We start from the raw sequence: 15,820 nt of genomic DNA on the forward strand, positions 1-15,820 counted from the left end.
ACAATAATGAGAACTGGACGCACGATAAATCAAAGATGTACAAAATGCCTTTTCATTTTCTGATTCGCCAGTAAAGGAAGGACTAGTAGTGCCCAGAATTGAAGAGAGTGGAAGATATGCATGGGAGGACATCTAGAGTGTTAGACAGACAAATGACATGTTTCATAACAGCGCTTAAATTTGTAGGGAGAGACTGAAACAAAATGGTTTGGTGCAGCTCCATTGCAGTCCTCCTGACAGGCACAAAGGCCATAAAACCGGTTGCTCAAATTTGGGCAGGGTAATTTGATATTATGTTAAACACATACAGAATGTAGGTACAGAGTAAGATAAATTGTGAATGTAGGTACAGAGTAAGATAAATTGTGAGTTTCATTTATTCCCCAATGATATACATTTATAATATATTTTAATGATTTTTATTTTCTATTTATAAATGATTTTTTGAATTTTTCTTTTACCATTTACATTCCATAACAACACTTAACAGATTAAGTCTCCAACAACTTCTATATTAATAAATAATATTTAACCAAATTTACATATTAGTATATACAACTAGCGAATCGATGCGAATGTATACTGACATATTTTAAAGTCAATAAAGCAATTAATTAAGATCTTTCATTATAATATTGAATGTTAACGGTTTTTGGCATTTTTTCAGGTGATCGAGTTGGAAATTTTTTTGCATTTGCTTATAAACTAGTGTTAGTATTAGTTGTTATTTATCTAATTATTATTTAGATGTAATTGACCCTATCTATAAAATATTACCAGAACCATGGAATCATTTTTTGTTAGAGCTAAGCGATCGTGCATATGTACAGGATATTTCTATACCATTATACTGAGTTCCTATATAACAACGCACATGTTCACAATTAATTTATATTTACACGACATTTCTATACCATTGTATTGAGTTCCTATATAACAACGCACATGCTCACAATTAATTTATATTTATTTTATTCCGTAAATTCCTTCTTAAATTTTGACGTGAAAGCCATTTGTTTTTGAAAAAAACACAGTTTCATTGATTTACTCAATATATATATATTTACTAACACAATTATATTAGTAAATATAGCTAATATAGTTGATATTTGTCAAAAACATAATTATGATTATTATTAATAATTAATATTACTATTATTATTTATTAATATTTATTAATATTATTAGTTTTATTGTAAATTAAATTTAATAATATTATTAATTAATAAATATTAATAATAATTTATTCATTCATTTCAAATTTTATTAACACAATCAGTTAAAGATGAAACTTGTTAGCAAAGCTAAATGAGATCCAACCTCACTAGATAATTGTCCCTGTGGATGGTGTACTCGAAATTGTATATAATCCCTGAGTGACTTTAATAGATTAAATATCATGAAACACAAACAACTTAACAAACCAAAAAAATTTAATTTTTTTATTCATAATTAATTAATAATAATTACGTATTTATTATTATTTTTTATTAATATAAATATTATTAATTAAATATTAATTATTATAAATATTATAATAAATAATAATAATAAAAATAAAACTACTGTGAACTCTTTTTTAATCATTTAAATAAAATTTTAGATAATCTTAATTAATTGCTTCTTTCTTGAAATGTGAACAAGCATCTTCTTAGATCTTGATGCGAAAGCAACTCGTCCCGGAAAGAAAGACCTGGATTGAACACAATTTCATCGATCTACTCTATATTGAAGGTATATATTGATTATAAAGTAATCATCACATTGATTTAATTTTATAAGCAATTATGACTTGGTTATTTTCCTTGACATTACTCGGGTTTAGTCTCAAAATGTTATCGTGTATAACATACACCCTTCTCTCTCCTGATTTGAACACGTGTCTTACAAGACAATTTGAAACAGTCGAAATTTGTTGGAACTCAAAATTTATAAAACCAACGTGCGAATATGATTATAATATAAAAATAAATTTGTAAGAGCTTCTAATAAGGAGATAAACTATTTTTAATCTGAATCACCGTTCATCGTGATTAATGCATTCTGAACATGTCCTGAGCATGCACATGGTGGCTGCGCATTTCTCACCCTAAAATAAAAGGTTGACCATGAATTAATTAAATAAAATATAAACGTTTCACATAAACAATTTTTATCCAACATAAGCAAGGTCAAATTTAGTTTCCCTGAAAAAGGTTTAATACCAAAAGAATTCAGAACCTGTGATGGGAATGATAACAACGTATGAATAATTAAACCTTTCGTATGAGAGTTGCACTGGGCTCGTATCAATGGTGTCGGGAGCACCCACAGTGAATATTGGCTTGATTTTCCTTCACCCTTGGCAGTAGAATACGGCTTCGAGATGACATGAGAAATATATCGGCTGCCACCATCGCAGATTTTGATCTGGACTTGGGTGCAACCACATGCATCTTGGACTTTGCCATAATCCCTGCAGGTAAAAGAGAAGAATCGGTCCGGGATTGTACAGGGATTTTGCAATCTTTTATTGTTACAACCCTGAGAGATTTGATGAGCTGATAAGATATAGAAATACTTTCTCCTTCTTTGCAGATTCCGTTCAGTTTCTGATCAGTTGCACCGTTCCTAACGCCATTGATTAATAATTGATTAGTAGTTTCCAGGTAATCTGGATACCAATTCTGTGAAGCACAGATGACTTCCAACAATTTGACTTCAGCCTCTGAATTGTGGACTCCACGTAACGAAATCATATGTTTGTGCCCAGGGTAATCAGATTATTCTATGTTACATACGTTTGGCAAATGCTTCGTATTCATATTATTCCATGTGTATAGGTTTAGCATTGGTTCTTCGTTGAAGGCCACTAGGTAGCTTCGTCAACATGCGTTGGCTTGTCTAGACCCATGAATACCAGTACTGCACGTTTTGTTTTGGAAGTAGGCTAAAAATTCCTACGCTTTAAAACTCTATTGGTTCGGTAAACTCTTCTTCCTCCCAATGGAATTTTTAAATATTATCTAGGGAAGGAGTTGCGGAGGAATGGTTATTAGTGTGCGGAAGTTTTGTTTTGGAAGTAGGCTAAAATTCCTATCGTTTAAAACTCTATGAGAGTCATGGTTCGGTAAACTCTTCTTCCTCCCGAAGGAATTTTTAATTATTATCTAGGGAAGGAGTTTGGGAGGGATGGTTATTAGTGTGCCGAGGTTAAGCGAAGAACAAAGGCATGTGTGGAATTTGTGAGGGATGAAAATGCGGAGTAGTTTTTTAGTGTTTTTTTTAATTGTAATGCGTTTTTATGAAAATGTATAGGTTTTTTTTTTTTTTGTTTGTTTGTTGGGGTTAATTGTGTTTTCATATTGGTTTTGATTAAGTTGGTTGAATGCGCAAATGTTTATAATGGAAAAAAAATTGCATGTGTGGAATTTATGTTGGATGATGAATTTGTGCTGGATGATGAAAATGTAAAGCAGCCTTTTAATTATAATGTGTTTTGATATTGATTTTAATACAGTTAGTTGAATGTGTAAGTGCTTACAATGGAAGCTTAAGAGTTTAAAAGAAAAAACTAGTAATTATATAGACAAAGTTTTGCAAATGTGAAATAAGATGTTGCAAAGTAGTTTTTGTTTAATTAAGTTGGTTGAATGTGTAAGTGATTACAATAGGAAATAAATGTATGTGTGGAATTTGTGGTGGATGATGAAAATGCACAGCATCCTTTTAATTATAATGTGTTTTGATATTAATTTTAATTAAGTTGGTTGAATGTGTAAGTGCTTACAATGAAAGTTTGAGAGCTTAAACCAAAAAACTACTATGTAGACAAAGTTTTGCAAATGTGAAATAAGATGTTGAAGGTCGTTTTTGTTATGTGTCACTAAAAAAAACTCCTATACTAATGAATAAAGATAAACTAATCCAGTATGTTCACATTTGATGTCATACCAAAGCATTACCATAATAGCTTAAGCACATGATGCATGAATCATAAACTAATCCAGTATATTCATATTTGATGTCATAGCAAAGCATTACCCTAATAGCTTAAGCAGATGATGCATGGTAGATTCATGCTCTTGTATTCACAATATTGATTCACTATATTCCCATAACTAATCCATTTGTGTTCAGTCATGGTAGATGATGTAACATAATATGCTATATATTACAGTATATGTTACACTCTTAGATATGATTAAAATGAAATGCAAATTTTTCATTAACAATTCACTTTTGCCAATTTTAGATTGGTATTTGTTAGTTTCTTAGCTGATGAACTTGTTGGTAAGACACATTGTGTAGACAAGTGCATATGCTACCAACTGTTATTATTTTCAAATAAATAGTTTGATTTTACTTTATCTTAACTAAAACAAATAAAATTATGAACATAAGATAAAATATATTCTGGATTAAGGGTTTAATAACATATATAGAACATAGCTCATTATGGCAAATTATTTATTTTATTTTATTATCAGAAAATGAATAAGTCATTACCTTTATTATTGGAAAAAATATACATCATTACTGAGAAAAAACTAGTAATCTTTGTGTAAGAAACATAGCTTATTATGCAGAAGACGGAAACTCGGCCTCTTGTGCAAAGCTTAGGTCATTGTGCAAAGCTTATAGCTTATTGTGTGAAAATTAGCTTATTGTGTAGATTTTATAGCCTATTGTGGTGAACTTAGTTCATTGTGCAAAGCTTAGAGTCTATTGTGCAGAACCTAGAGCTATTTATTTTATTTTATTATAAGCAAAAAAGTACATTTATCCTGCAAAACTTAGCTCATTGTGGGGAGCTATTTATTTCATTTTATTATTGGAAAATGAATACATCATTAACTTTATTGTTAGAAAATAAATACATCATTATCGTGAGAACAATTGATATCTTTTGGTGTGAGATATGTAGCCTATATTAGGGAAGCTAGCATATTGTGCTCAACTATTTATTTTATTTTATTATTCGGAAATGCAATACTTTTATTATTGGAATACAAATAATAAATTTTGTGCGATAAACTTACCCTATTGTGTGGAACTTACGTCATTGTGTAGAGCTTCTAGCCTATTATGTAGAACTTAGCTCATTGTGTAGAGCTTATAGCTTATTGTGTAGCACTTAGCTCATTGTGTAGACATATTTATTTATTTCATTATTGGAAAGTGAGTAAATCATTACTAAGAAAACACTATGGAAAAAAATCAATTAAATAGTAGTAGAGATAAGGACTTAGTTCAATGTGCATATCTTATAGCCTATTATGTTGAACTTAGCTCATTATGTGGAATTATTTATTTTATTTTATTATTGAAAAATAAGTTCATGATTGCCTTTATTTTTGGAAAATGAATACATCATTAACGAGAAAAAACTGGTAACTTTTGTGCCAGAATCATAGCGTATTGTGGGAAGCCACAAACTTAGCCTATTATGTAGAACTTAGTTGATTGTGTGAATCTTATGGCATACTGTACAAAACCTACCTAATTGTGCATTGTTTATAACCTATTGTGCAAAAATTAGCTCATTGTGGGAATCTGTTTGTTTTATTTTCTTATTTGAAAATAAAAATGTTATTAACCATAAAACACTATGTAGAAATCAATTAATAGAATTATCGGAAGGGACTATGCTTCATCGAAACAATTACCCATTTCTTTATGTTTGTTTCTACTAGCAACGAAAATGTTACACTATGAAAAAATCAATTAAGGGACTATGTGGCATCACAGCTATTACCCATTTCTTGATTTTTATTTCTACTTGCAACAACTAATAACTTTTGTGCGAGAAACTTAGCCTATAAACATAGCATTTGTAAACTTACCTCATTGTCAAAATCTTATATCCTATTGTGCAAAATTTAGCTAGTTGTGCAAAGCTTATAGACTATTGTGTGTAAGTTAGTTCATTTCGCAGGGCTTAAGGTCTATTGTACAAAACTTAGCTCATTATGTGGAGCTATTTATTTTATTTTATTATTGGAAAACAAATACTTTGTTTGTGCATAACTTAGCTCATTGTGGTGAGTTGTTTATGTTATTCTATTATTGGAAAATGAATATGTCATTACGTTTATTATTGGAAAATGAATACGGAATTCCCTTTATTATTGGTAAATGAATACATCATTACCAAGAAAAAAAACTAATAAGTTTTGTGTAAGAAACTTATCGTATTCTATGAAAGTGATAAAACTAGCCTATTATGTGGAACTTAGTTCATTGTGTAAAACTTATAGCCTATTCTACAAAACTTACTTCATTTTGTGGAGCTTATAACATATTGTGTAAAACTTAGTTCATTGTGCAAAGCTTGTGGGTTATTATTGTGGAACCTAGGTCATTGTGGGAAGATATTTATTTTATTTTATTATTGGAAAACAAATACATCAATATCGATAAACCAACTAATAAATTTTGTGCAAGGGACTTAACCTATTGTGTAGAAGCGACAAACATAAACTATTTTGTGTAGATTATAACCTATTGCGCAGAGCTTATAGTGTATTGTGCAGAACATTGAAAAAGGAATATGTCATTACTCAGAAAACATTATGCAAAAAAAATCAATTAAGTAGGGGTAGAGGGAGATACTTAATTCATTGTGCATAGCTTATGGTGTTTTGTGTGGTGATCACCCAATTCTATGTAGCTATTTATTTTATTTTATTATTAGAAAACTAATACATCATTACTGAGAAAACAACTAATATCTTTTGTGTGAGAAACGTAGGCTATTGTGCGGATCCTATTGTGTGGAGCTTATAGTCTATTGTGCGTGCTGAACTTAGTTCCTTGTGCAGAGTTTATAGCCTATTATGTGGAACCTAGCTCACTATGTGGAACTATTTATTTTATTTGATTAATTGAAAACAAATATGTGGAACTATTTATTTAATTTGATTAATTGAAAACTAATACGTTATTAGCCAGAAAACACTATGTTAAAAAAATCAATTAAATAGCAGTAGAGGTAGGACTATGTTGCATCATAGTTGTTTGTTATATTGATTTTGTTTCTACTTGCAATGAAAAATCTACCTTTATTATTGGGAAACAAATACATCATTACATAAAAACAACTAATAACTTTTGTGCTAGAAACTTATCTTATTGTGTGGAACTTAGCTCATTGTGTGGAGCTTATAGCCTATTATGCAAAATAGTGTTAATTCTATAGACATTTGTGTTTATTGTGTGGAATTAAGCTCATTGTGTAGAGCTATTTATTTTATATTATTGTTGGAAAACAAATACCTCATTGCCTTTATTATTGTAAAATGAATACATCATTAGGAAGAAAACAAGTAATAACTTTTACGCGAGAAAATTAGTCTATTGGGCGAAACTTATCTCATTGTGCACACCTTATAGCCTATTGTGTAGATCTTACCTCATTGTGTGTACCTTATAGTCTATTGTGTGAAACATAGTTCATTGTGTAGAGCTTATGGCTTATTGTGGAAAAGACAACTCATCTCCACAAACTATTTATTTTATTTATCATTGGAAAATGAATACAAAATTACCTTTATTATTGGTAAATGAATACAACATTACCAAGAAAACACCTAATAACTTTTGTGAGAGGAACATAACCTATTGTTTAGAAGCTAGAAACTTGAGCTAGTATGTGCAAGTGAGTTCATTACACAATGCTTATAGTCTATTGTGTGGAACTTAGCTCATTGTGCAGAGTTATTTATTTTATTTTTTTACTGGAAAATGAATACGTCATTAATGAGAAAAGGCTATGCAAAAAAAATCAATTAAATAATGGTAGATGCACAGACTTAGTTCATTGTGGAAACATTATGGCTTATTGTGCATAACTTAACTCATTGTGCGGAGATATTTATTTTATTTTATTATTGGAAAAAAAATACATCATTACTAAGAAAACAACTAATAACACTTGTGCAAGACACTTGCCTATTGTGCGAAACTTAGCTCAGTCTGCAAAATTTATAGCATATTATGCAGAACTTACCTCCTTGTGTAAAACCTATAACCTATTGTGTGGAACTTAGCTAATTATATAAAAATTATAGCATACTACCTGAAACTTAACTCAATATGAAACTATTTATTTTATTTTATTATTAAAAAATAAATACACCAAAAACACAATATTTAAAAAAAAATAGTTAAATAACAATAAAAAAAAAACTATGCTATATCAAAACTATTAATCTTATTAGTCCCTGCCCTCCAGGCATGGACTATAGTAATCGTTCCCGACGGATATAGCATTAGTTGACCTGCTCTTAGTCCCCGGTCATCAGCAATTAACCAAAGTTTTATTCCCGATCCTGATTTTACATCTTATTTGGCCTCTTTCCAAAAAACCGAAGCTAGACGTCAAAAACCAAAGCTAATAACTATATATTATCTTGCATTTTCACCGGTCTTTCTCATTCATCCTTCACAGCTGCATGAAGTAATGCTATCTTTGCGTTAGCATTAATTTGCAACATTTAATGTTAAGAAAACTTATGATGCGGATTACACTAATTTATAAGTAGCTGAAGTTGCCACTTGTTGCGATCGGTTACTGCATGTTGCATGCTTCGGTGTCTGCATGTTCTGTTCATGTGTTGCTCGTAGTATTTACGCTAGCTTCTCTGGCTTCTTTATGCAAGTAGGTCTGGATTCTTTCTGCAACTCGCATCATCAATGAGTGAGGAACTAAGAGCAGCGTGCAATGAAGCGCTGCAAATTCTCAATACTATTGACCAGTGTGACTCCTCTGTTTATACTTCTTTGCTGTACGGATGTGTCAAGGAGAAAGCCCTTGCAGATGGTAAACGCGTCCATGCCCACATGGCTCAGACGGGATTTCAGGCAGACTTCTTTATAGAAAACACGCTGCTCAATTACAAACACAGAACAGTGGTCAGAGAAACCAACAAATATCAGTCAGGTGAATTTTTTTGTTCATCTCCCTGTTCTTCTGATTTTGTTAAATTTTTGATATAAGATGAATTCCATAGTGGTAACGAAATATAACTCACCTCGGCGAGTGTTAGCTGCTTGCTTTCCACCTTCTTGCTGTGCAAACAGCTGCTCAGCAGCTCCCCGAGCCTTATCTTGAGCTTCTAATTGCTTCGCTGGGCTACAAATGCCTCTTTTGTTGCCTCTTTTGCCTACAAGTGTCTCAAAAGAGAGAATGGTACCTATAAGGGACTAGAAAATCTGTTAATTTCCAGCTTTATAATCTTGCAAATACCTGAGACAGCATAAACAGGAACGAAATTTCAATGTATGAATGGGATATGTAAGTCTGTTTTCATTGCATTAACAGAATTTTGGACAGATCATTAATCTTATTTAGGAGCAGATTTAATGTTCTGCAATAGGAACTTCATATTAGTGGAAAGACTGCAATTATGTATTTTAGCTTGAAATTAAATCTCTACTTGTTTTATGCATTGCATGTTTATAAGTAGAGCACCTAATAAGGGACTAGAAAATCTGTTAATTTCCAGCTTTATAATCTTGCAAATACCTGAGACAGCAAACAAAAAATTACAAACCAATTTTCCTATTTGTTTGCTCTCGCCGTATGTACAGCGTAGTATATTTATCCCTGCAATTTGTTTACAGTGATTGGAGAACATATATTTTTCTCGTCTTGCTCCTCATGCCCTCTGTATTTTATATCTATCTTTATTCGATAAACAAGTATAAAATTCGATAGGGAAGCATTAAACAATTTCTTCCGAAACACTGCACTGCTCAACTCTTAATTAGAATTTAAAATATCAAATCCATACAGTTCTCTCAGACCTGAAGAATTCAAAGATATGAAATAACAGTAAAATCATGATAACCTAGGGGTGATTTAACAGAGAAAAATAAAGAAAGGAGAACTTTTAACGAATCAAGCCAGGAATAATTGCTTACAGAGCGCCGAAAACAGAAAATTATGCAAGCCGAGGTTATTTGGTGTTTTCTGTTTTTCGGACAGTGAATCTTATAAATAAGGAAATATAATCTTTATCTTATCCGCTGAGAAAAAATAAAAAATAGAAAACTAGGAAAGAAACCTACATGCAGTTGGGTTTCTTGATCTCTACCTGCAGTTGGGCTGAACCAGGTTTCCTGGGCCGTCGTGGTATAGCTATAATCACTGATGTCAAGGGAGCAGCAGCAGAAATCCAGAATAGCTTGGGATTCCTCTTGCTCTGCCATACAACAAAAAATAATGAGAAACTGGATCATTTCAGCACTTGCATGTTGCCTGATTCAAATTCAAAGTTTAACAATGTTATTAACAAACGTTAGAAGACAACGGCATTCTTGATTTGCTTAGGGGAATGAGAAGACACAGGCAGAATAAGGGGCACAAAATCTGGGAAATTGAAATGGGCGACAGGACCTTTCAGGTAATACACTGCGGCGTCATAAGCACGGGTTGCCTGTTCAGCGGTTTTGTATGATCCCAACCATAACTTCGCTCAACATTTGCGCATCCAAATTTCAAAGAAAGTTGCAGTGATCTGAGCATGGTTCCGAGAAGCAGAGAGCTTCTAAGTTTTTTCGCTCAGCTATCCAACATGCACTTGTCACGGTTGTCCTGCGGTTCAGCCACGTTTCTATCATGCATTATGCGTTATGTTCAAACAGGGGATGACATGTTTATGCCACATAGCTTTCTCATGTCATCCAGGTCAGGTAGCTTTCTCCGCGTGTCGGCCTATGCATCATAGATAAGCGTCCACGTCATCCTGTTAGAACAAGGTCCACTAAGCACGATCTTGCATGCGCCCAGACTTCTGACAAAGGCGATCCCGATCAAACAATTCTTTAGAACGATTGACGTTTCCTTCGGCACCGTCAAAACATTGCAGAGGTTGGGTCGTGGGATTGTAAACAATTATTGTGCGGCCCGGGGGGTGGGGGGGCGGAACGGGTTTCGGTTCCCTGTGATCCTCGAAGCACAAAGATCCATCACTGGAAGCCAGGTACAACAGCGCTGGGCTGTGGAAAGGAGGTATCCACCAGGACGTGCCACGTGTGTCATCGTGTAAGAAGAAAATGGAATTGCCGAGTGATCTGGCAGATGATTGACATGAGTCGCCAATCAGATGGGAATGAAGGAAGAACTTGGTTGCAAGGGGCTCATAAATTTTAAACAGGTTTCCGTGGCCGTAGGTTTGTCTCTGGTGGTGGGGCCGCCTTCTCTTAATAAAAAAATTATTATGAAACATGAATATTTAAACTATATCCCTGCTGGCGAGATATTGGTTATAGCGTATAAAATTGGAATATAATTTGTTGGTTATGGAGAAATTATTTAATATTCTGTTCATGCATCACATTCTCTTTCTCAGTGCACTCTTCCTTTACTATTTCGATTTAACTGAGATTTTGAGGCATATTAATACAACGTTATTCCAGTCAAAGCAGCGCATATGGTATGGTATGCACCATTGCCAAAGTTTTGATAGACCCTGCCTCTTTTATATACTGTGCACGTTATACACCCAGGTCACTCGAATGCCAAGGTATTTTCGATGCTTCGTTGACTTCGTTTCGATCCCTACGTGGATTCTCATTGACTTACACGACCTAGTAGCAATCCTCCATGTCATACCTCTCAATTTAACATGTTCTAATTTTTATCAACATAAAGTTGTGTGTTAGGATTTCGTTCATAAATTACTATAATTAACCCCAACTTTATATTTTGTCTTTTTTACAGATAACATTGCTCCAACCATTGGAAGATATCATGATCACTCAGGCTCGGTGCTTCCATATTCGAATTGGTTGTTGGAGCCTGCCCTTAAAAAAGGACCCTGTTTCACTAGCAAATCTAGTTGGAGCCTGGATCCCATTGAGGAACCGCCTTATCACCGAGGAGACACGTATTAAGATCAACTGCTGCTCGTTCTAGCTACCTTTGCATCTACTGCCTGTGATTCTGCCTAAGCTGCTTTCTCTGCTGCCTATGCTGGTTATGAAGAATCTAAACCGACTGCTGTAACCGGGTAAACCGCCTTTTTTTCCTATGTCCTAGTGGGCTGTAGTTCCAATAGTCATTGTCCGAGCATCCAATGTGTTTCCCTTTGCTTAAGAGCTATATATTATGGCCTTTCGTTCTCCTTTAAGTAAGTAGCACACGGTATAGTTTGGAATAAGCGGAACGGAACCAAGAGCGAATGATATCAAAATGGATCTTAAATGGGCTATGGATATAAAGCTAAATCTATCACTGGTTTTGGAATGGATCTAACCCTTGCCTTGCTTCTGCTAGCGCTTGAACGGGCTATGCTTTGCCCTTAAATTAATTGCCCAAACTGGTGCTTTTGCTTGCGCAACCACATATGCATCTGGGACAGAAAGAACTGTAGATGGTACCGGATAAAGATCAACTGAGTCAGTCCACAGGGTCTAAAACTAGGGACTGCTTTACTACTTAATTTGGAACGAAGGCATTTTGCTCTGCCCCTAATACAATTCTCTTTACCTTGTGAGATCTGGGATCTTGCGCTGCGCCAAACGAACGGCCCGAAGCAAAGAATATTCAAGGGTATCTTGAACTACCTTGCTCAGGTTTATGCTAAATCAACAAAGGATGGTCGTTCATGGCTATGGCAGGGACTAGCTGCCTCGCAGCCATTCTTGTTTATCTAATAACCGCCTCATATGAGTCAAAATATACAATCCTCTATCACATTATTAAACAATCATATCCCAAAATTATTAAGAGTTATCTAGTTTTAATCTCCTCCAAATACATTGCATACTAGCTATGAAGATTATTATGTCCCATAGATCTATATATTCTATAAGATTGTGCCACGTGTTTCCCATTCTTTAAAAATCCATTCCTTTATCATAATCACACCATCCTAATTAGAATTTATATCTTCTTTTAAAAACGATATCTTTTAAATTATTTTTTAGATCAATGTTCAAGAACTTATGTCGACTTATATCACTCCTAACATCCACGAGAGCTTATCTTCACCCTCTTATCCTTAGTCCAACAAATATAATCAGTAGTCCAATGCTACAACACAATAAACACAGAAAAATATATAATATTTCAATGAAACATAATAGATAATATTTCAACGAAGTTTTATAAATTTAATTTTTTAAATATTAATATTCAATTTTAAGAGAAAATTATATGGAAAATTTATAAAAAATAAAATTGAATTGATAATTTTGATGATGAACTATATTTGTTAATTTAGAATATCTCAATAAAGAATAGATAGTGACAACGTTTTTCTAAATTCTAAACAAGTCTACTGAGAGAAACCTACCTTTAGACAAAATTAAGCTGATCCTATATTAACCTTTAATTTTATAAGAAAAAGTGCATATCTAATAAAATCTAGCTCGTTAGACATTCCTATATAATTTTGAGAGAAAATTATAAGGGGAGAAACGGATATGTAACAAAATGACGTAATTGACATTTGACAAAATGAATGAATTAAAAATATAGTTGGTTTGGCACAGTGAAAGCTTCTCCTATTTATACATTTAATGAATACGTAATATGGTTAACATTCACACATAGTAAACGATGGCGTTGCGAATGGTATACATTTTTCATTATGAAACGATATGTCTAATATCATATAGGTCTTGATAAATCGGCTTAATATCATATAGGTCTTGATAAATCGGCTTAATAATTCTATAATGTTCACAATCGTAGATGAGTTTGTTAGACGTAGGAAGGGAAACATCTCCACATCTAAAAATGGTTTAAACAAAAAATTCATGAGTTCTATTTTTCCCACTGTACAAAGAAATGAGTAAACATAATATAATATTTAATGAGTAAACATAATATAATATTTTTATATTAGGAAATGGAGAAAAAATATTATTATTATTTAATTTTAAGTTGTTTTATTATTATTATTATTATTTAATTTTAAAGTGAAAGTTAAAAAGACATTAAATTGATGTATGACATTTTTTTGTTTTTGTGGACTGATAAATCTATAGAGGCATACAAACTTTATTTTTTTGGTTTTGAATGTGTGACTTTTTAAGAGAAAGCACATGCTCTTTAGGCCCACTCAAGTAGATTTTATGACACTTGGTTGAATACAAGATTTTTTTCATTTTTTATTTTCTAAACAATTTTGTTTGACAATTTAGTTTTAAACACCACGAAATTAGTCATTTCATGTAAATGAACCAATCAGGAAAAAGCAAAAAAACAAAAAAAAAAACAAAACAAAACAAAAGCACAAAAAACAAAAAACAAAAACAAAATATGGCTTTACCAAAAAAACATAGTCCCTATTCACAAAAGTAAAAAGGAGGGTCTACATTGAGTTGTGAGAAATAATAGTGAGAAATAATAGTGGAAAATAAGATATTAATATCAAGCACTCAAGGACAAATGATAGTGGGAAAGAAAATGTTAATATCAAGGGCTCAAGGACTATAAACGGGAGTAAAATGAGAACAAATGGATAAATTCTCTTAACATGAATAACTAATTCTATCATATTTTCTTAATTTATTTTTTGAATTTAAAAATAGATTATAATTGAATATTTTAAGAATTAAAAGACAAGAAAATTTGAGGAGCAAATATTGTAAAAAGATTTCTCATAAAAATATTCGTATTCTCACACCAAACCCAAATTACAAGTGATATAAATAGTGCTCATGAGATCTAACAGATTCCTAAGAATGAATTGTTTGTTGAGAGAATCTCTCAACTAAACCAACAAACTAATCTACCTATTTAGTAATGTAAGCATTATTTACAAGTCCCCCTTTAATGCTTACATTTCCATCATTAAAAATATTATTACAAGAAACATAAACTACAATAGTCGTTCACACTCAAAAGGTGCAAAATCGGTGTATGGTTAAGGCCTCTCGTGTCTTGTTGTAATGGTTATAAGTATGGCCGTGTATTAGTCGGCATACTTGTGTACATGTATTATTGAGAAGAAAGTTCTATAATATATATTATATACGGGCGAACTCGTTTGGGAGTTGCCCCTCCCACTTACATATATGTGTTATTGTTGTTGCGGTTTGTGTTATACATGAAGCTGTTATCATTGTTTATGTTCTTCACTTACATATATGTGTATACATGAAGCTGTTATGATTGTTTATGTGAAGAACAAAGATTAAAGATTCATGTTAATGCATATCGGTTTATGAAGGAATATAAAGATTAAGATTTATATGGTTGTAAGATAATCGGTTGATGTATGTTATATTATCGGTTTAAGAAGAAGTTGAATCGGTTAATACACGGTTGTCTTGGATAAGGCGTAGTCTACAACGTAAACTCGTTAAAAGAGTGAACGTTGGTAAACGAAAAAAAATTGGGGGCGTGACAGTTTATGTGTAACTGCTAATTTCTTTATTTTCTTTATTCTCTATATATTATATATTATGGGTCATGTACGCTTCCCATCATCAATTTGCTTCCCATTGCTAAAAATAGGTAAATTGTTCACAAAAAAATTTAAACGCTTCAAACAATTCACAAAACACAAAAGACTCCAGAAAATCGCATGAACAATATACAACAAATCGTCATTAAGGAACCAAAAATCATGAAATACAGAAACTTGCCAGCGTGAATTAGTGTCATACTCACACTTCACGCTGTAACCCAAAGATAACGGCCAAGTAGAAATGAAATCTCATCTCCAACGTCGATGCCGAGAATTCCAAAGACAAAACCTTTTACTCTCTCTGAGCTCGGCTCCACGCGCATTTTAACAAACAAATAAATTCCCGAAACAAACTGTCATGAATTAAAATATATGTCAGAGTTCCCACTGTTGACTTCTTCAACCCAATTCAT

The 15,820-nt window shown here is 32.6% G+C and overlaps 1 protein-coding gene and 1 long non-coding RNA gene across 2 annotated transcripts; one reads left to right on the plus strand and one right to left on the minus strand.

The window, feature by feature from the left end:
* The first annotated feature begins 8,676 nt into the window (after nucleotides 1–8,676).
* LOC149164418 (uncharacterized) lies at nucleotides 8,677–12,067 on the plus strand. The gene is made up of 2 exons (XM_089430918.1): nucleotides 8,677–8,923; nucleotides 11,708–12,067. The coding sequence occupies exons 1-2, from the start codon at nucleotides 8,677–8,679 to the stop codon at nucleotides 11,878–11,880; spliced, it is 420 nt and encodes a 139-aa protein (XP_089287044.1). The 3' UTR covers nucleotides 11,881–12,067.
* Nucleotides 8,745–10,750, minus strand: LOC149164419 (uncharacterized). Its single transcript, XR_016260234.1, has 4 exons — nucleotides 10,382–10,750; nucleotides 10,080–10,187; nucleotides 9,015–9,176; nucleotides 8,745–8,868 (listed from the first exon to the last, which is right to left on the minus strand). It is a non-coding gene; the product is annotated as an uncharacterized LOC149164419 (long non-coding RNA).
* Nucleotides 12,068–15,820: the final 3,753 nt, after the last annotated feature.

The sequence above is a fragment of the Pinus tabuliformis genome, chromosome 5_1 (genome assembly GCF_031772625.1).
Source record: "Pinus tabuliformis cultivar Carrire ecotype Pingquan chromosome 5_1, CPIR1, whole genome shotgun sequence".
NCBI classification, from domain to species: Eukaryota; Viridiplantae; Streptophyta; class Pinopsida; order Pinales; family Pinaceae; genus Pinus; species Pinus tabuliformis.

Coding starts and splice junctions, on each gene's coding strand:
- LOC149164418 (XM_089430918.1), top strand. CDS start 8,677: ATGAGTGAGGAACTAAGAGCAGCGTGCAATGAAGCGCTGCAAATTCTC. Junction 8,924..11,707: donor AACCAACAAATATCAGTCAG/GTGAATTTTTTT, acceptor TCTTTTTTACAG/ATAACATTGCTCCAACCATT.